The sequence below is a fragment of the Vulpes lagopus genome, chromosome 1 (genome assembly GCF_018345385.1).
Source record: "Vulpes lagopus strain Blue_001 chromosome 1, ASM1834538v1, whole genome shotgun sequence".
Classification (NCBI taxonomy): domain Eukaryota; kingdom Metazoa; phylum Chordata; class Mammalia; order Carnivora; family Canidae; genus Vulpes; species Vulpes lagopus.
This window is the reverse complement of record NC_054824.1, coordinates 29,449,461-29,470,155: the sequence shown is the minus strand read 5'-3', so window position 1 is coordinate 29,470,155 and position 20,695 is coordinate 29,449,461. Positions and strand designations below refer to the sequence as shown.

General features: G+C 35.6%; 1 protein-coding gene across 2 annotated transcripts in view; it reads left to right on the top strand.

Moving 5' to 3' along the window:
- The window catches only part of DOP1A (DOP1 leucine zipper like protein A), a 114,563-nt gene that overhangs the window by 18,599 nt on the left and 75,269 nt on the right, over positions 1–20,695 (top strand). For both annotated transcript variants that reach the window (XM_041762516.1, XM_041762509.1), the window contains one exon: positions 17,557–17,747. In XM_041762516.1, the coding sequence (XP_041618450.1) occupies positions 17,610–17,747 (138 nt within the window). In that variant the 5' untranslated portion in view covers positions 17,557–17,609. The remainder of the gene's footprint in view (positions 1–17,556; positions 17,748–20,695) is intronic.

Sequence of the window (20,695 nt, the reverse complement as noted above, 5' to 3'; positions counted from 1 at the left end):
ATGCCCATCACCCATATACCCCATCCCCCCACCTACCTCCCCTTGAGTAACATTCAGTCTGTTTCCCAGAGTTAAGAGTCTCTCATGGTTTGTCATCTTTGATTTTTTTTTCCCATTCAGTTTCCCCTCCTTCACTTATGGTCCCATGCACTATTTCTCATATTCCACATATGAATGAAACCGTATGATAATGGTCTTTCTCCAATTGACTTATTCACTTAGCATAATACCCTCTGGTTCTATCCATGTCATTGTAAATGGTAGGTATTCATCCGTTCTGATGGTTGAGTAATATTCCATTGTATACATACCAGATCTTCTTTATCCATTCGTCTGTCAATGGACATCTAGGTTCTTTCCACAGTTTGGTTATTGTGGACATTGCTGTTATAAACATTGGGGTGCAGGTGCTCCTTTGGATCACTACATTTGTATCTTTGGGATAAATACCTAGTAGTGCAATTGCTGGGTGGTGGCATTTGCTTCTGTTTTCTTAATTAAATTTGCAGTTTGGTCTTTAGCAACAATGGAAGGAGGTGGTATTAGAGTTTTGAAAAGAAGACAAAGTATGAAATACTTGTGTTAGGCAGTAGATTTACTAAGGAAACAGTGGTTTAGAACTGTGTTGAATACCTGGTTGAGGAGGTTTGTTTTTCAATTTAAAATGCAGTCAGCGGGATCCCTGGGTGGCACAGCGGTTTGGCGCCTGCCTTTGGCCCAGGGCGCGATCCTGGAGACCCGGGATCGAATCCCACGTCAGGCTCCCAGTGCATGGAGCCTGCTTCTCTCCCTCTGCCTATGTCTCTGCCTCTCTCTCTCTCTGTGACTATAATAAATAAATAAAAATTAAAAAAAAATAAAATAAAATGCAGTCAGCCACCCTGTGGTTATATGATTTTTCTCCAGCAATGTTCAGTTGCTTGAGCTCAGGCATAGAAAAAGCAGATAATCAAGTTCGACCCAGATTGCGACTTTGCCAGGTAAATTTTTTTTTTTAAATTTTTTATTTATTTATGATAGTCACAGAGAGAGAGAGAGAGGCAGAGACACAGGCGGAGGGAGAAGCAGGCTCCATGCACCGGGAGCCTGATGTGGGATTCGATCCCGGGTCTCCAGGATCGCGCCCTGGGCCAAAGGCAGGCGCCAAACCGCTGCGCCACCCAGGGATCCCGACTTTGCCAGGTAAGTATTGAGAGAATAAGGAAGACATTTCACTCCCTGGCCCTGAAATGGGATGGATATAAAAAGGAAAAAAGCCTCCATGAGACTGAAGAGTAGTGGTGAAGAGTTAGAACTTCACCCAGGGGTGCCTGCTCTTGGTTTCAGCTCAGATCATGATCAGAGGGCCATAATCTCAGGTTCGTGAGATGAAGCCTCACATCAGGGTCTGCACTCTGGGGGAGTCTGCTTGAGATTCTCTCTCTGCCCCTCAAAAAGTTAGAACCCTAAAGCTAGACTATTTCTGTTCCCTGACTCTGCCATTTATAATATTTCTATACCTCTGTCTCTTTATTTGTTAAGTGTGGACAATAATGTTTACTTCATGGGCTCAAATAGGATTAAATTAATTAAAATATGCAAAGCATTTAAATGGTGCCTGGCATGTAGTAAGCCACAATTTAAGGTCAGCTAAGATGTTGTTTTCTCTGCTGCATCTGAGGTCTTATCCTGAGAAGGTAGCTAGGACCAGAAGGCAACTGGATGTGCAGAGAAAAGCTGCAGATCTGTTGACCACATATTTGGAGTTTCTTAGAGTGTATAATATTTTGAAGGTTTGAGATTGGGTCAGATGAGGGGAAGTACAGAATATCAGGATTCTAGTGGATACCTTAACCTATTTGTGAAATACTTGTTAGATGTTTTATTTTATCTATATTGTTAGGTTTCCCAGAAAGTTTCCAGTTCTCTGGAGTAACTGGCTGTATGAGTTGATTGAATAAATTATTTGCTAAAGATCATTAGTGTGTCAATTTTTGAAACTTAGAACTTTTGACCAAAATGAAATAAATTTGTTAATAATTGTCACATTCATTTGTTAGGTGGTAACAGTAACTGAATGATAATTTTTCATTTGGTAAAAAAACTTGGAAAGAGTGTCTGCTGTGTATATATATATATGTGTGTGTGTGTGTATGTATACACATACATATATATAGCATTTTTTAAAGTACTTTTTCATTCATAATGAACAATTAGAGTTTTCCCCCTTGAATTTCATGGTACTTTAAGTAATCTATTTACATAGTTGGAATGTGATAAAACTCTTGGAAAGTCCCCAGATATATTTGTAGAATTGGCTAATACTGAATAGTCCTTTGTCTCTTCATCCCTCTCCTGACTTTTCATGGCAATGGAGACAGGGAAGCAGGGAGCTCAGCTAGTAATAAACAGATTAGCCAAAATATCTTTATTTGGTTATTTTCTGAAATTAGGTCTATTCATTTTTTATAACCACTTAATTTTTTTTTAAATTAGATGGTCTGTTGGAATGTTTTATTTCTTACTAAAATTTTGCCTTTTCACCCTGTAAAGTATGAAAACTCTGATAATTTTCATAGGGTCTAATTTGCCTAGAGAAATCTATGTCTTTTTTTCTTTAACAGCTGTTTTGTTTAATTTTTATATTTGAATGAGACAAAAACACTACACTAAATCACGCTTTATGACAATTCAAGTCCAATTTATGTGAGTTATAACTTAGAAATAACAGCTAAATTGTCAAGGGATATGATTATAGATTAAATTTTTAAAAACTGCTTATTAATAGCTCCAGAAAGAATTTTTTTAACAAGGATAACTTTTTTTTTTTACAGTATTATATTAGTTTCAGGTGTGCAATATTGTGATTCAACAATTCCATACTGAAAGAAAAATTATAAATGCTGTTTGACTTTACCTGCAGCACTTTATGGAAGAACAAGCCACAGTCTTAATTTACCTTTTCAGGTTTCCTAGTTATATTAAATAGTTATTGTATTGATCAAGAAATAGGTTTTGGGTTTGGGGTTGTTTTGTTTTTGTTTTAATTTCAAACAAATAAAACTCATTTGATAGTGGTGATAGAATTCTTGTTTGGTTTCTTGTTTAAAGTGATGCACATGTTCAATATTTTAATTCTGGTGAGGAATCTTGATTGTTGTGATAGTTTTATGAGCATATATTAGAACTTTAATAGGTATGTTAAATATGTACAGGTTAATAAAATAGTAAAAAAAAAAAAAACCCACACATTTGGCAGTGACACATTTTGCATTCATGAGACGATTGGGTATAATTTAACTGTCTTCAGTTTTGCATTTTACTACCTTTACTAAATTCAGAGCCGTATCTTGTTCTTAATTACAATTTATTAGTCCTTATAATTACTTACTTCCTCATACTGTTTGTTTTTATTAGTGCTAATGGTGGCAATAACTTCTTTGAGCATTATCTATGTGCCAGACACTCTGATAAGTTTAATATGTTCTTTATTTAATTCTGATAGCCATTGAGCTGGGTATTATCATCTTGTTTTACGGTTGAGGAAACTGAAGTTTCAAATCTCACCCAAGGTCATACAGCTAAGTGTTAAAACTAGGATTTGGATTCCCAGCTGTCTTGACATTATTAATTCCTATGCTTGGAGACCCTAACTCCTACTGCCCATCTTTTTGTGGACTTGGGGTTCTACAAAACACAGTTTTGTTATTGAACATGTGCAGTTTTTGCCATGTATTACAACATTTCTGGAGAAGTTGCAGTGTATAAAGTTTCCTTGATCCAAATGGGAAATGTTATATTTGCATTAGGATCTAAGCCAGTGGTGTTCCAAGTGTGATTTGTGGGCCATTCACAAATTCTTTATTAAGGAAACATGAGATAAACACAGATGAAAGTAAGTATTAGACATTGGGGTTTTTTTTGCTTGTGTGTGTGTGTGTGTTTTAAGGTTTATTTATTTGAGAGCACTAGTGCAAATGAGGGGAGGGGCAGAGGGAGAGAAACTCAAGGAGACTCTGGAGTGGGACACAAGGCTTTTATCTCAGGATCTGGAGATGATCACCTGAACTGAAATCAAGAGTTGGACACTCAGCCAACTGAGCCATCCAGGTGCCTCTCAATGTTTGATATTCCTACAACAACTATGTACATGGTTTATATTTTTATCAGCAATCGACTGGGGAAAAAAAACTGGTTCTTCACCACACTTTGAGAAGTACTGATCAAACCACTTTAAAATAAAATATGGAAAAATAAAATACCTGAGACTTAGAATTTGCATTTGTTATAGATTGGATGAAAAATTAAAAAGTGATATCCCTACACTTTTCTGATATGTAATGAGTAATTTTATTTTCATTAAAAGTCATTGAGGAAGCAAAACCTAATTTCTAGTCCTAGGATCTGACCACTTTTTCACACAAAAGCAAAGTACAATAGCTCCCTCCTGATGAAATTTCTATAAAAGATCTTTCTCATTTTTCAGCTGTTTGCATAAGATTTTGCTTACAATGTTCTACCAGATAGTTATATGTGTCTTTGTTATATCAACCCTTTTATATTAAAATATTTAGGTAATTTTTAACTAAATAAAAAATATTTAAAGAATAAAATTTCTGCACTGAGGGGGGCACTTGACGGGATGAGCACTGGGTATTATACTATATGTTGGCAAATCGAGCTTCAATAAAAAATATATATATACAAAAATAAAAAATAAATACCAAAAAAAGCAAATTTCTTGGGATCCCTGGGTGGCGCAGCGGTTTAGCGCCTGCCTTTGGCCCAGGGCGCGATCCTGGAGACCCGGGATCGAATCCCACATCGGGCTCCCGGTGCATAGAGCCTGCTTCTCCCTCTGCCTGTGTCTCTGCCTCTCTCTCTCTCTCTGTGACTATCATAAATAAAAAATAAAAAATTAAAAAATTTAAAAAAAAAAAGCAAATTTCTTATCTGACTTAACTTTTTAAGCTGCAAACACAAAAGTCTAAACCCCACAAACTTAATTGTTTGTTATTGGCTAGTGTTTTAAATTTTTTTTTTTTTTTTTTTTTTTTTTTATTTATTTATGATAGTCACAGAGAGAGGGAGAGAGAGGCAGAGACACAGGCGGAGGGAGAAGCAGGCTCCATGCACCGGGAGCCTGATGTGGGATTCGATCCCGGGTCTCCAGGATCGCGCCCTGGGCCAAAGGCAGGCGCCAAACCGCTGCGCCACCCAGGGATCCCCTTGGCTAGTGTTTTATACCAAATTTAAAAAGTATGTCAGAAAATCTGTCAGTTGAGGTAATACTGCTTCACAATTAGATTATTAGTCTTATTACAATTAAAATGCTTTTATTTGGGAAGCCTGAGTGGCTCAGTGGTTTAGCGCCTGCCTTTGGCTCAAGTCGTGATCCTGGCTGGAGTCCTGGGATTGAGTCCCATATCAGGCTTCCTGCATAGAGCGTACTTCTCTCTCTCTCTCTCTACCTATATGTCTCTGCCTCTCTCTGTCTCTGTCTCTGTCTCTCTGTCTCTGTCTCTCAAGCATAAATAAAATATTTTTAAAAATAAAAAATGCTTTTATTTATAGAAATTACTTCTAAATTGATTTTCAGGTTAATTTTCCCAGTGCACAAATACTATATATCTTATCTTGAAAATGATGTATCTTACACTGGAAATATTACAAGGGGAAAAAATCCTTGTCAATAAAAATTATACATGTGCTTTATCTACCACTATTCTTAGGTATATTGATTATAATTTAGTTATTTTATACTATTATATATTTTCAGATAATCCAGTCAGGTTGAATTTTTTCTCTAAACTTAATTTGGTTTTACAGTTCTTCTGTAATTTCTCAGAAGCAAAACTAGAAATGCTTTAGTTTGTGTTCATTCTAACCTTCATTCCTTATATGTCACTATGTGTTAATATTTAACTCTTTTATCAGTTTATGGCTTTAATTGTTTAGTATGGCAGTCTCTTTTTGAAGACTAAGTATAATATATCCACTTAATGAAACCATTAAGAGTTATGATTACATACAAATTAATGTGGAAAATGTTGGTGACAAACATAGAGTACCAAGACATATGCTATATGATCTTAGCTATGTAAAAAAATCTGCATTAACAATTAAATAGATAATTACGTTAACATTGTTATTCTTTGGCAAAAAATCCACCTGTTTACTTTCAGTTGTTTCTATTTTATTAAATGCATTTTTCATAATTAAGACCTATTTTTTTATTTTTTTAAATAGGTGCCACACCCAGTGTGAGACTTGAACTAATCCTGAGATGAAGAGTCACATGTTCTACCACCTAAGCCAGCCAGGGACCTCTATTTTTCTTTTATAAAATAAAAATCAGTAAAGAGAAATATAAAAATCTTTTTGGCCTTCTGATTTGCCTTTTATAATGATCTTTAATTTGTATTATCCTATGCCTCTGTTTTATTTATTTTTATTGAAATTTAATTGACAATATTAGTTTTAGGTGTAGAACTGTTGATTCAGCAATTCTGTACATTACTCAGTGCTCAGCATACATTATTACAATATTATTATTTTTTAAGATTTTATTTATTCATGAGAGATACACAGACAGAGGCAGAGACATAGGCAGAAGGAGAAGCAGGCTCCCTATGGAGTCTGTTACAGGACTTGAACCCAGGACTGTGGGATCATGACCTAAGCCAAAGGCAGACACTTAACCACTGAGTGGTGCCCCCATTATTATTACAATATTATTGACTATACTTCCTGTGCTGTATTTTTATCTTGGTGATTTATGTACTTCATAACTGGAAGTTTGTACCTCTTAATCCCCTTATCTATTTCACCTACATACCCACCCACCTTCCCTCGGACAACCACCAGTTTGTTCTCTGTTTAAAAGTCTGCTTTTTTGATTGCCTCTTTTTGTTCATTTGTAATTTTTTATATTCAACATGGAATATAAGTGGAATTATATTTGTCTTTCTCTGACTTATTTCATTTAGCATCTATACTCATCCATGTTGTCACACAGCAACATCTCATTCATTTTTATGGCTGAGAAATACTCCACTGTATAGATGTGCCATATCTTCTTTGTCTATTCATCTGTCCATGGCCCTTGTGTTGCATTTGTATCTTGGCTATTATAAATAATGTTGCAATTAACTAGGGGTGTATATATCTTTTCAAATTAGTGTTTTTGTTTTCTTTGTGTAAATTCCAGTAGTGGAATTAATGAATCATGTAGAATTTTTATTTTTAATTTTTTGAGGAACCTCCATATTGTTTTCCAATTTATATTTACAGTTGCTGCACCAATTTATATTCATACTAATGGTGCATGAAGGGTTTTTTTCTCCATATTCTAACACTTGTTATTTCTTATGTTTCTTTACTTTTAGTTATTCTGACAATAAAATGATATACCTTATTGTGGTTTTGACTTGCATTACCCTAATGATTTTGATTTTGAGCATCTTTTCGTTTGTCGGCCATCTGTATGTCATTTTTGGCTTCTACTGCCTTTGAGCTTTGTTCTTTTTCTAGCTCTTTTAGGTGTAAGGTTGGGTGGTTTATTTGAGATTTTTCTTTTTTGTTTAGGATTTTGTTTTTTGTATGTAATCTCCACACCCACTGTGGGGCTCAAACTCAAAACCCCCAGATCAAGAGTTGCACACTCCACTGACTGCCAGCTGGGCACCCCTCTTGCTTTTTTGATGTAGGCCTGTGTCACTATAACCTTGCCTCTTAGAACTGCTTTCTTTTATTGCATCCCAAAGATGTTAGACCATTGTGTTTTCATTTTCATTTGTCTCCATCTATTTATTTTTTTCTTTGATTTCTCTGTCGACCCAATTATTGTTTAGTAGCATGTCATGCAGTGTCATGTATTTGTGTCCTTCCAGATTTTTTCTTGTAACTGATTTCTACTTCCATACCATTGTGGGAAGAAAGGATGCTTGGTGTGATTGCAGTCGTGTTAAATTTACTGAGACCTGTTTTGTGGCCTAACACGTGATGTACCCTGGATAATATTCCATGTGCAATTGAAAAGAGTATTCTCTCTTTTTTGGGTGGAATGTTCTGTATATGTTAGGTCCACCTATTCTAATGTGTCATTCAAAGCCACTGTTTCTTTGTTGACATTCTTTCTGGATGATTTGTCCATTGATGTAAATAAGGTGTTAAAGTCTCCAGCTATTACTGTATTACTGTTAACTTCTCCCTTTATGTTTTGTTGCTGTGAGAGTCCAGACTATGAAGGTATAACAATAAAGTATGTTTTCCCCCAAAATAAATTTTGCATTATTTTAAGGACCTACCCCTCCCAATTGAGAATGAAAGTATCATGAGGTCAGGAGTGTTCTCTTTATTCAGCATCTAGATGTAGTGCTTGGCACATGGTGTATGTACTGAAGTAAATAGTTTCATAAGTCAAGTGACTCTGTTTAAGATAATCTCTCTAGAAATGGCATTTGGGGATTTGTTTTTATTTTATGGATAAAAGAATCAAGGTAGAGAATTGGGAAGTTTATATTTGTCACAGCTGTAACCAAGAAAATTTTGATTTAATAGATTCATAGATCTTTACCTTTTTTCAGTGCAAACAGCTATTACTAATATAGGTTATATGCTCTAGAGTAGTGACTCTTAACCCTTTTGAGGATTTTGTTAAAAACCATTTTGAGAATATTATAAAAATAGTAGACTATCTCCCCAATAAAATTTAAGAGGTAAATTTTGCATATAATTCGAGGTAATTCACAGATTCTCTAAGATCCATTCTATAGAAAAAAAAGATGTAGATACGTAGAGATACAGATATCTGCACTGAGGTATAATTCATCTACCATATAATTCACCTATTTAAAAACACGTAATTTAGTTTTCAGTACAGAGTTGTGTGACCATCCTTAAAATCAATTTTATTTATTTGTTTAACTGTAATTAACATCCAGTATTAGTTTCAAGTATACAATATAATCCTGTATATTACTCGTGCTCATCAGAATACAGGTATTCTTTCCTTCATCTATTTCCCACATACCCCAACAGACCCTTCCTTGTGTAACCACCATTTTGTTCTCCATATTTAAGAGGTTTTTTTTTTTTTTTTTAATCTCTTTTGTCCATTTGTTTTTAAATTCCACATGAGTAAAATCATGGTGTTTGTCTTTCTCTGACTTTTTAAACTTAGCATCATACCTTCTAAGTGCATCAGTGTTGTCGCAAATGGCGTGGTCTCATTTTATGGCTGAGTAATTCTCCATTGTGGGTACATATACCACATCTTTATTCATTCATCTATCAGTGGACATTGTTTGTTTCTGTGTCTTGGCTGTAATGAATAATGCTGCAGTAAACATAGATTTGCATATATCTTTTTCAAATTAGTGTTTTCATTTTCTTTGGGCAAATTCCCACTAGTAGATCATATGGTAATTCTATTTTTAAATTTTTGAGGAACTTCCATACTGTCCCCCACAGTGACTATACCAGTTTGCATTCCCACCAACAGTGCATGGGGGTTCCTTTTTCTCCACATCCTTGTTAACATTTGTTATTTTTGTCTTTGTGACTTTAGCCATTCTGACGAATATAAGATGATATTTCATTGTGGTTTATCTTTACATTTACATGATTATTGATGTTGAACATCTTTTCATGGGTCTCTTAGCCAACAGTATCATATGTCTTCTTTGGAAAATGTTTATTCAAGTACTTTGCCCATTTTTTTTTAAGGATTTTATTCATTTATTCCAGAGACACAGGCAGAGGGAGAAACAGGCTCCATGCAGGAAGCCTGACGTGGGACTTGATCCCGGGTCTCCAGGATCATGCCCTGGGCTGAAGGCGGCACTAAACCACTGAGCCACCTGGGCTGCCCTTCTGCCCATTTTTAAATCAGATTCTTTTGGTGTTGAGTTATATAAGTTCTTTATATGTTTTGAAAATGAACCCCTATTGGATCATTTTACAGATATTTTCTTCTCTTCAGTAGGTTACCTGTTTGTTTTGTTCATGTTTTCTTTCATTGCACAAAAGCTTCTGGTGTAGTGCCAAATTTAATTTTGCTTTTGTTTCTCTTGCCAGAGAAGGCATATCAAGAAAAATGTTACTATGGCCAATATCAAATTATTGCTTTTGTTTTCTTCTAGGCATTTTACAGTTTCAGGTCTCACATTTAAGTCTTTATTCCCTTTTGTGTATGCTGTAAGAAAGTGGTCCAGTTTGATTCTTTTGCATGTTACTCTCCAGTTTTTCCAGCACCATTTGTTAAAGAGACTGCCTTTTCTCCATTATATATTCTTACCTCCTTTGTTATAGAATAATTGATTATATAAGCATGGGTTTATTTGAGCTCTGTATTCTGTTCAGTTGATTTATGCCTGTTTTTGTGCCAGTACCATATTGTTTTGTTTATAATAGCTTTGTGATATATCTTGAAATCTGGAATTGTGGTAACTTCCAGCTTTGTTTTTCAAGATCGCTTGGGCTATTTGGGGTCCTTTGTGGTTCCAAATATAAATTTTTGGACTATTTTTCTAGTTCTGTGAAAAATGCTGTTGGTATTTTGATAGGAATTTTTTTTTTTTTGATAGGAATTTGTAATAAATCTTTAAATCTAGATTTCTCTGGGGAGCATGGATATTTTAATAATATTGGTTCTCCCAATCCATGAATATCTCCCAACATGAAATATCTTTCCATTTGTTTGTGTCATCTTCAATTTCTTTCATCAGTGTTATATAGTTTTCAGAGTACAGGTCTTTTACCTCCTTAGTTAAGTTTATTCCTGTGTATTTTGTTCTTTTTGGTGCAATTAGAAATAAACTGTTTCCTTAATTTTTCCTGCTACCTCATTTGTCAGTATAGAGAAATATAACAGATTTCTGTATATTATAGATTCTGTGATGTTGTAGATTTATTAGTTTTAATGGCTTTTGGTGGCATCCTTAGGGTTTATTTTTATATATATAATATCATGTCATCTGCAAATAGTGAAAGTTTTATTTCTTCCTTACCAGTTTGGATGCCTTTTATTTCTTTTTCTTGTCTGATTGCTGCAGCTGGAATTTCCAGTGCTTTGTTGAATAAAAGTGATAATAATGAATATCCTTGTCTTGTTCTTGATCTTAGAGGAAAAGCTTTCACTTTTTTAGCATTGAGTATATTGTTAGCTGTGGATTTTTCACATACGGTCTTTATTTTGTTGAGGTGTGTTCTCTCTAACCCTACTTTATTGAGAGTTTTTATCATGAACACAATGTTGTCCTTTGTCAGGTGCTTTTTCTGCATCTGTTGTGATGACCATATGGTGTTTATCCTTCCTCTCATTAATGTGATATACAGGTTATTGATTTGCAAATATTGAACCACTTTTGCATCCCTGAGATAAATCCCACTTGATTGTGGTGAATGATTTTTTAAATGTATTGTTGGATTCAGTTTGTTAATACTTTGTTGATAATTTTTGCATCTCTGGTCATCAGAGTTACTGACCTGTAGTTCAGGTAATGCTAGCTTCCTAAAATGAATTCGAAGCTTTCCTCCTTGTTCTAACTTTTTGGAATAGTTTGAGAAGAAAAGGTATTAACTCTTCTTTAAATATGGTGGAATTTACTTGTGAAGCTGTCTGGTCCTGGACTTTTGTTTGTTGGGAGTTTTTTGGCTGCTGATTCAATTTCATTACTAATGATAGGTCTGTTCAAATTTTCTCTTCTGATTCAGTTTTGGGAGGCGGTAGGATTCTGTGTGTCCAATTTGTTGATGTAAAAGTTTTTCATAATATTATCCTATAATCCCTTGTAATTCTGTAGTGTTGGTTCTTTTTTTTTTTTTTTTCTTTCATTTCTGATTTTGAGTACTCCCCTTTTTTTATGAGTCTGGCTAATAAAGGTAGATCAATTTTGTTGATCTTTTCAAAGAACCAGCTCCTGGTTCTGTTGGTTTTTTTAGTTTTTGTTTGTTTTTGCTCTAATCTTTATTTCCTTCCTTCTGGTTTGGGGTTTTAATTTCTTATTCTAACTTCTTTTTTTTTTTTAAGATTTATTTATTTATTAGTGTACATGGGTGAGAGCAAGGACAGAGAGAGAGAATCTCAAGGAGGCTTCATGTGATGCCGGGCTCCATCTCAGAACCCTAAGATATGACCTGCCAAAACCAAGAGATGGATGCTTAATTGACTAAGCCAACCAGGTGCCCATTCTTTTTCTAACTCCTTTAAGTGTGAGGTTAGGTTGTTTGGGATTTTTCTTCTCCAGGTAGGCCTGTATTGCTATAAACTTCCCTGTTAGAACTGTTGTATCCCAAAGATTTTGGACCATTGTGTTTTTTCATTTGTCTCCGTATATTTTTTTATTTCCTCTTTGATTTTTTGGTTGTTCCATTCATTGTGCTCTTTCCAGATTTTTTTCTTGGAATTGATTTCTAGTTTCATAGCGTTGTGGTCAGAAAGGGTGCATGATATGATTTCTTTCTTTTTTATTTTTTTATTTTATTTTATTTTATTTTAATTTTTTATTTATTTATGATAGTCACAGAGAGAGAGAGAGAGGCAGAGACACAGGCGGAGGGAGAAGCAGGCTCCATGCACCGGGAGCCTGATGTGGGATTCGATCCCGGGTCTCCAGGATCGCGCCCTGGGCCAAAGGCAGGCGCCAAACCGCTGCGCCACCCAGGGATCCCTTCTTTCTTTTTTAATTTGTTGAGACTTGTTTTGTGCTGTAATATGTGATCTCTTCTGGAGAATGATCCATGTGCACTTGAAAAGAATGTATATTCTGGTGTTTTAGGATGAAATGTTCTGAAAATATCATTAGATCTGTCTTGTCCATTGTGTCCTTCAAAATCACTGTTTCCTTGTTGATTTCCTTTTGGATGATCTATCCATTGACTTAAATGAGGTATTAAAGTCCTACTGTTATTGTATTGCTATCAATTATTTCCTGTATGTTTTTTATTATCAATTATTTCCTTTATGTTTTTTATTACCTGCTTTATGTATTTGGGTGCTCCGGATTGGGTACATAGATACTTACAATTGTTATATCTTCTTGTTGGATTATTCCTTTTATGACCACATAGTGTTTTTGTTTCTTGTCACAGTCGTTGTTTAAAGTATGTTTTACCCAGTGTAAGTATTTTTACTTGCTTTCTTTTCATTTCCATTCACATGATAAAAGCTTTTCCATCCTATCACTTTTTTTTTTTTTTTTTTCATCCTATCACTTTCAATTCGAATGTCTGTTTAGGTCTGAAATGAGTCTCTTGTACGCAGTATATAGATGGGTGTTGCTTTTTTACCCATTCTGTCACCCTATTCCTTTATTGGAGTTTTTAGTGTATTTACATTCAAAATAAATCAAAGTAATTGTTGATAGGTATGTACTTATTGCTGTTTTATTACTTGGTTTATGGTTCTTTTTTTTTTTTTTTTTTTTAATTTATGATAGTCAGAGAGAGAGAGAGAGAGAGAGAGAGAGAGAGAGGCAGAGACACAGGCAGAGGGAGAAGCAGGCTCCATGCACCGGGAGCCCGATGTGGGATTCGATCCAGGGTCTCCAGGATCGCGCCCTGGGCCAAAGGCAGGCGCCAAACCGCTGCGCCACCCAGGGATCCCGGTTTATGGTTCTTTTTGTAGTTCTCTGTTCTTCTCTTGCTCTTTTCTCTCATGGTTTGTTCCTGTACTGATACAGTTGGTTCCTTTCTCTTTATTTTTTGCATATCTATTACTGGTTTTTGATTTGTGGTTATTAAGTTTGTATATAGCATCTTATGCACATAGCAGTCTATATTAAGTTGACAGTTGCTTAACCCATTCTTTACCCCTCTCACCCTCATAGTTTGGGTATATGATATCATACTTTACATCCTTTTATTTTGTAAATCCCTTGACTGATTTTTATTAGTATACTTATTTTTATGGCTTTTTTATTTCCTACTTACTTCTGCTTATGATATTTCATTTCCACTTAAGTAGTCCCCTTTAATATTTCTTGTAGGGATGGCTTAGTGGTTATGAATTTCTTTAACTTTTGCTTGCCTGGGGAGCTCTATATTTCTCCTTCTATTCTAAATGAAGGCCTTCTAGATAGAGTATTCCTAGCTGCAGTTCTTTTTTTTTTTTTCCCTCTCAGGACTTTGAATATATAGCATGCTCATTGCATTCTGGTCTGCAAAATTTCTCCTAAAAAATTAGCTGATGGCCCTAAAGGGTTTCCCTTGTATGTAACTTTTCATTTCTCTTGTTGTTTTTAACTTTCCCTCTTTATCCCTACTTTTTGCCACTTTAATTATTATGTGTCTTGATGTAGACTTCCTGGGTTGATTTTGTTGGGGATTCTCTGTGCTTCCTGGATCTCAATTTCTGTTTCATTCCTGAGATTCAGGAAGTTTTCAGCTCTCATTTCTGCAAATACATTCCCCCATTTTCTCTCTCTTCTCCTTTTGGGATCCTTATAATGCAAATGTTATTTCACTTCATGGTGTCACTGAGTTATCTAAATCTATTTTCATTTTTTATTATTTCTTCCTCTCTCTCTTGCTCAGCTTGAGTGCTTTCCATTAGTCTGTCCTCTAGGTCACTGATCCATTCTTCTGCTTCCTTTAGTCTATTATTTATTCCATCTAGTGTATTTTTAATTTCAATTATTGAGTTCTTCATCTTTAATTGGTTCTTTATGTTTTCTGTCTCTTTATTAAGGGTCTCATGAGGTTCTCCACTCTTTTCTTAATAGTCCAGTGAGTATCCCTATGACCATTATTTTAAATTCTTTATCAGGTGTATATTTTACCTCTGTTTGATTTAGCTGTCACTGCGATTTTGTCCTTTCTTTCATTTGGGATATATTCATCTGCCTCATTTCGTCTAACTTTGTGTCTGTTATATGTGGCAGAAAAGTCAGCTATGTCTCCTGCTCTTGAAAGTAGTGGCCTGTGAAGAGGGCCTGTAGTGCCCAGTGGTGTGTTGTTTCCTGTTGAGCAGAACCTTGTGCTTCAGGGATATCTCCTGTGTGCGTTGTGTATGCCCTGCTGATATGACTTAGCTGCTTTCTGCCTTCTGTTTATTCATCTGTAATGGCTCTCTGCTGTTATGGACAGTGTTTGATCCTTGTTTTGTTAGTGAGCCAGTCTGGGGCTACCTTGGGCTTCTCTTGAGTCTGCCAGAGATATGGGAGCACAGAGCTGTAGGAGAATGTAAGAACAGGATGTGTGGTCAGTAAGGTTGGCAGCAGCAGGAACAACTTGCAGCTGCTGAGGACTGAGGTACATGGGTTGGAGAGGAGTGGTCCACTGAAGTGGGTGGGGGATGACACATGTTGTAAGCAAAGTTTGCTCTGGTCTGCTGTGGGAGAAGATCTGAAATAGAGTTCTGGCTGGTTGGGGTGTTTCCGTAGGAGAATGGTGGGCAGGAGGCACTCTTCACAAGTTTGGTAGCTCCTGTTGTTACCCTGCTGGTTCCTGCAGGTATCTATGAAAGAAATTGTGCCTGCCAGCTCCTTTGTTACTGAAGAAGTCTCCCAAAGATCCCTGCCCCTCCAGCACATGCTCTGAGATTAGTAAGTAGATCTCCCAGATATCCAGGCTTTTTTCAAACTGCTGTTTCTTTGCTGTATCTCATTGGAGCTGTTTGTTGTGCTGTCTCTTTAAGGCTGGGGGGCTCAATTTCCTCTCTCCCTCCTTGCTCTCTCACAAGCCTCTTAATTTTTGAAGGACCAGGATTTAAGCCCTCCCAGTTGTAAGAACTGACAAAAGTTAGCCCCTCTGGTTTTCAAAGCCAGATACTCTGGTCATTTATCTTCCCCATGCAGGCTCCCTGGTGTGAGTCTTGTTTCTCACCTCTCTCAACACCTGAGATGTCCCTCCTTCCCATGGAAAGTCCCATGGGTCCATTTAGCTCCTGATCTGTCACGACCCTTCCTACCTTCTTTAATATGGCCTCTTCTCTACATTTAGCTGGGGAGAATTTGTTCTGCTGGTCTTCAGGTCATTTTTTGTGTCATTTATACCAATGTGGCTATTATTTGAATCCGTGGGACATGGTGAGCTTAGGGTCCTCCCATTCTGCAATCTTCCCCGGAAGTCCTTTCCTCTTTTCACTTTCTTGCTGATATCTTTTGAAGCAGAAAGGTTTTCATTTTGATGAAATCCAGTTTATTTTTTGTTGTTGTTGCTTGTGATGTTTTTAGTATTATTTCTGGGAAGACTGTGTAGCCTTAGGCCACAAAAACTTATTCCTGTGTTTTATTCTAAGATTTTTATACCTGTTATATTTAGATCTATCATCCATTTTTGGGTTGATTTTTGTGTAGATATGAGGAAGGAGTCAACTTCATTATTTTACATGTGGCTATCCAGTTATCCTAAAACCATTTGTTGAAGAGACTATTTTTACCTTTCATTTAATCATGTTGGCATCCTGTGAGTCCCATTCTTAGACCCTCCTCCACATCAATGAATCCTAAAGAAAGGTACAGAGTTCGATAAAAATCCAATAGGATACCAGAAAAGTAGAGGAGAAGCAGCATTGGGTTTTAGATTGAGCCTCAGTTAAATCTCTATTAGTTATCTAGTTGCTCTGTTCACTGCTCTACTTTGTTAGTTGTCTAGTGCCTTGTAACAAATTTACCCCCCTAATCAGGGGCCTAAAGCAGCAAGATTACTGTAGGTCATGAGTATGGGGACTTAGTTATGTAATTCTGGCTCAGAATCTTTTCACAAAGTTACAGTCAGTATGCTGGTACTGCAGCCAAATCAAGGTTTGTTTGGAAATGAAAGATCTGCTTCTAAAATGGCTCACTCACACAGCTATTGGCAGGTTCACTGGAACCTCTCAGTAGGGCTCCTTTAAGTGTTTCATCATGTAGCAACTGGCTTTCTCCAGAGCTATGATCATAGGGTAAGGGAGGAAGCTGAAGTGCTTTTATGACCTAGTCTTGGCCATTACATATATTCACTTCTGCCTTGCTATTTTTGTTAGAATAGAGTTACAAAGTCCAGCCCAACGGGCTGCAGGATTTGGAACCATTTTTTAAAATTAATATCGAGGAATATGTGAACATGTTTTGAACTATGTATTTCTTTTTTTATTAAAAGTAAAGTCTAATTCCAAATAGCTGATGTTCCTTTATACTGTGTGCTCATTTATTGCTTAATAAAATGAGATGATCTCCAAGTAATTAATTTTTTTCCTGTTCTTTTTTTTTTGCATGTCTTTGATATTTCCAATCCAACGAGTCTTAGTGTATTTTAATATCAAAGCAAAGCAGAGGAATATGTCTATCACAAATGTTATATCAGAAAAAGAGAAATAACATGATTTCTAAACTGAAGTATCAATATTTCCTGGTCTTTCCTCTCCTTTCATTCTCACGGCTATTTTCCAATTCCTGGGAAGAAACATAAGAATATTATCTTTGAAGCTGTCTATAATAGTTCATGACTTTACATAGTAGCTGACCAATTTTGACCACTTCTAACTCACGAAACATTTTAAAGTTACCCACTAGTTTTGTAGCAAGAGCGTATGAGCCCATTTTAATGCTTTACTTTGTAACTTTGATTCCTTCTGCAAACTTTTTTTTATAGGTAATGGTTTTACATGACTTTGGAACTTGTCTCTAGTGGGACGCTGTGGGAGGATGAACACAGAAGAGCTAGAATTACTGAGTGACTCCAAATACAGAAACTATGTAGCTGCAATTGACAAAGCACTAAAAAATTTTGAATATTCCAGTGAATGGGCAGATTTGATATCAGCACTTGGAAAACTTAATAAGGTATGTCCATTTTATCCATTCCATAAAAAGAAGTAAAAATCAGAAATCTCATTTTGTACTTACTAGATTTCTCTAAAATTTGAAGTAAAGAATAATAAAAATATAACTAAAGCTTAGAATTATTTTTGGTACTGCTGTTACTTTATGAGTTGCCTGTCTGTATAGCCAGGCATATTTTTGCAGCTAAAACAACACAGTATTTGAAAAATATATTCCATCATTGCCATTAAAAACATAAGACTAGGGCAGCCTGGGTGGCTCAGTGGTTTAATGCCTGCCTTCAGCCCAGGGCATGATCCTGGGGTCCTGGGATTGAGTCCCACGTCGGGCTCCCTGCATGGAGCCTGGTTCTCCCTCCGCCTGTGTCTCTGCCTCTCTGTGTCTCTCATGAGTAAATAAATAAAATCTTTAAAAAATTTTAAAAAAATAAAAAAACATAAGACTAGGAAACAAATATGCTAACTCTGAAGGCTAATAAGTTTCTGTAATTGAGCATCAGATATGGTTCTACAGTTTCTGATAGCAAAATTAAAAACTGCGTATAGAATGTGGTGACTCATATCTTTTACAAATGGTATAGAACAGTAAGGAAAACTTTTTATCCAAGGAATTCTTAGATATATTCAGTACTTTTTACAAAAGTGACAAGTAGTTGCTTAGGCCTTGGAGGTTTACCTTGAATATTTCCTCTTAACATGTCCAGTTTTAAGCCCTTATTATAATGGCATTTTTGGATCAATTCATAGCTTTAAATTTTAACACTGTTTTTTGTTTGCTTGTTTGTTTTTTAACTCAGATCAAACTATGCACCTCACACCTAGAGTTTTGATTTTGGGGATTTGGGAGGGATTTTTTTTTTAGCCATTATTATTGAATTGGAATGCTTTTAAATATTAAATGGAGTGGAGAAGAAGATAGGAAATGAGAACCCTCCCAGTAAGTATTAACATCATACAGCTGAGCATACAATTAGGAAAGAAATTGTCTTAAAATACATTACGAGGACACTACTGTGTCACCTCATACATACTACAGATAATTATTTTGATATCTTTAAAAAATAACTTTCATTTTTAATGTGCCAAGGATTTATCTTAAAATTAAACGTACAAACTAATGCTTGACATGTTAAATTCTAAGATTTATCATTTGAGATTTGATAAATTGTCAGATATTTCTTACAATAATCTCAAGAAATCACTCCAAAAGTATGAATGTGCTTTAAAGGTAATGAGGTTCTTTCTTGTTCTGAAGAGTGTCTCTCTCTCTCTCTTTTTCTCTTTTTAAAGATTTTATTTATTTACTCATGAGAGACATAGAGGCAGAGACATAGACAGAGGGAGAAGCAGGCTCCCTCTGGGGAATCTGATGCAGGACTCAATCCCAGGACCCCAGGATCACAATCTGAGGAATGTCAAAGGCAGACATTCAATCACTGAGCTACTCAGGCTCCCTGAAGAGTCTCTTTCTGAGGACTTACTTACTAGGAATGCTATTTAAAAGCAATTTATTAAATTGCAGAAATTAATATACATAATTGAGTACATAAGTTTTTTTTTTTACTTAATATTTATGAAAACATTTTACCATATCCAGATAATCCAAAGTAGGATATGCAAGTCATGAAAACCTTACTTTAGGTTGTAAAACAGGCATGGATTATATGTAATATATGTAATATAAATTTGTTGAAGATAGTTTAAATACATGTTTTAATATAAAATTTTATTGTTTATTAATATACTAAATTTATACAAGTTTTTCAATTCAGAAATGCCTTTAGAAAATGGTGTTATAGGGCAGCCTGGGTGGCTCAGCGGTTTAGCACCACCTTCAGCCCAGGGTGTAATCCTGGAGACCCAGGCTCGAGTCCTGTGTAGGGCTCCCTGCATGGGGCCTGCTTCTCCCTCTGCCTGTGTCTCTGCCTCTCTCTCTCTCTCTCTCTCTCTCTCTCTCTCTCTCTCTGTCTCTCGTGAATAAATAAATAAAATCCTTTAAAAAAATGATGCTATATTTTACTCTTCTTTTAAAATTTAATTTGGTATTAATAGTTTTTTTCATTAAAACATTTTGTGTTATAGATCATTAAATTTTCTTCTGCAGAGATAATTATACTTTTCCTTAAAATATATGTAAATATTAGGGTGCCTGATGGCTCAGTTGGAAGAACATGTGACTCCTCATCTCAGGATCTTGAATTTGACCCCCATGTTGGGTGTGGAAATTATTAAAAAACCGAATTAAAATATGTAAATATTGACTCTTGGCTTTCTGTTTAAAATTCAAATTAATATTTTGTTAACAGAAGTAGCTAGTTGAAAAGTATTTTTCATAGCTGTATTATTCCTGGTGTTTTACCCTTAACTTGCTTTTCATTTATAGATTTAATTTTATTTACATTCTTTGCATCCAATGAATTAAAAGATTGTAGTTGGAAGAACATTGAAAATGGTATCTCTAATTGGACCTCAGTTCAAACCTTTACTTTTGTTATAAACTGGGAGATTTAGGGGCACCTGAGTGGCTCAGTGGTTGAGCATCTGCCTTTGGTTCAGGTCATGATCCCTTAGGATCGAGTCCCACATCAGGCTCCTCACAGGGAGCCTACTTCTCCCTCTGCCTGTGTTTCTGCTTCTCTCTCTGTGCCGTGAATGAATGAATGAATGAATGAATGAATGAATGATTGATTTGGGAGATCTAGTCCTGACTTTTCTATTGTGGTACCTTTGGCGGGTCATTTTATGTATTTTAACTTCTGTTCTTTTTTTGCAAAATAAATGACTTTTTATATTTCTTCTAAATTCCAATTCTAGCATATTATACTGTTTTTATTCTGAGTGTTTATTTGTAGTGTTCTATCAACACTTTAATACTTTGAAGAACTTACTTATAAAGTTCTTTTTGTTGTTTAACAAATCTCCTTGGGTGGTTTATAAAATAGAATTGTC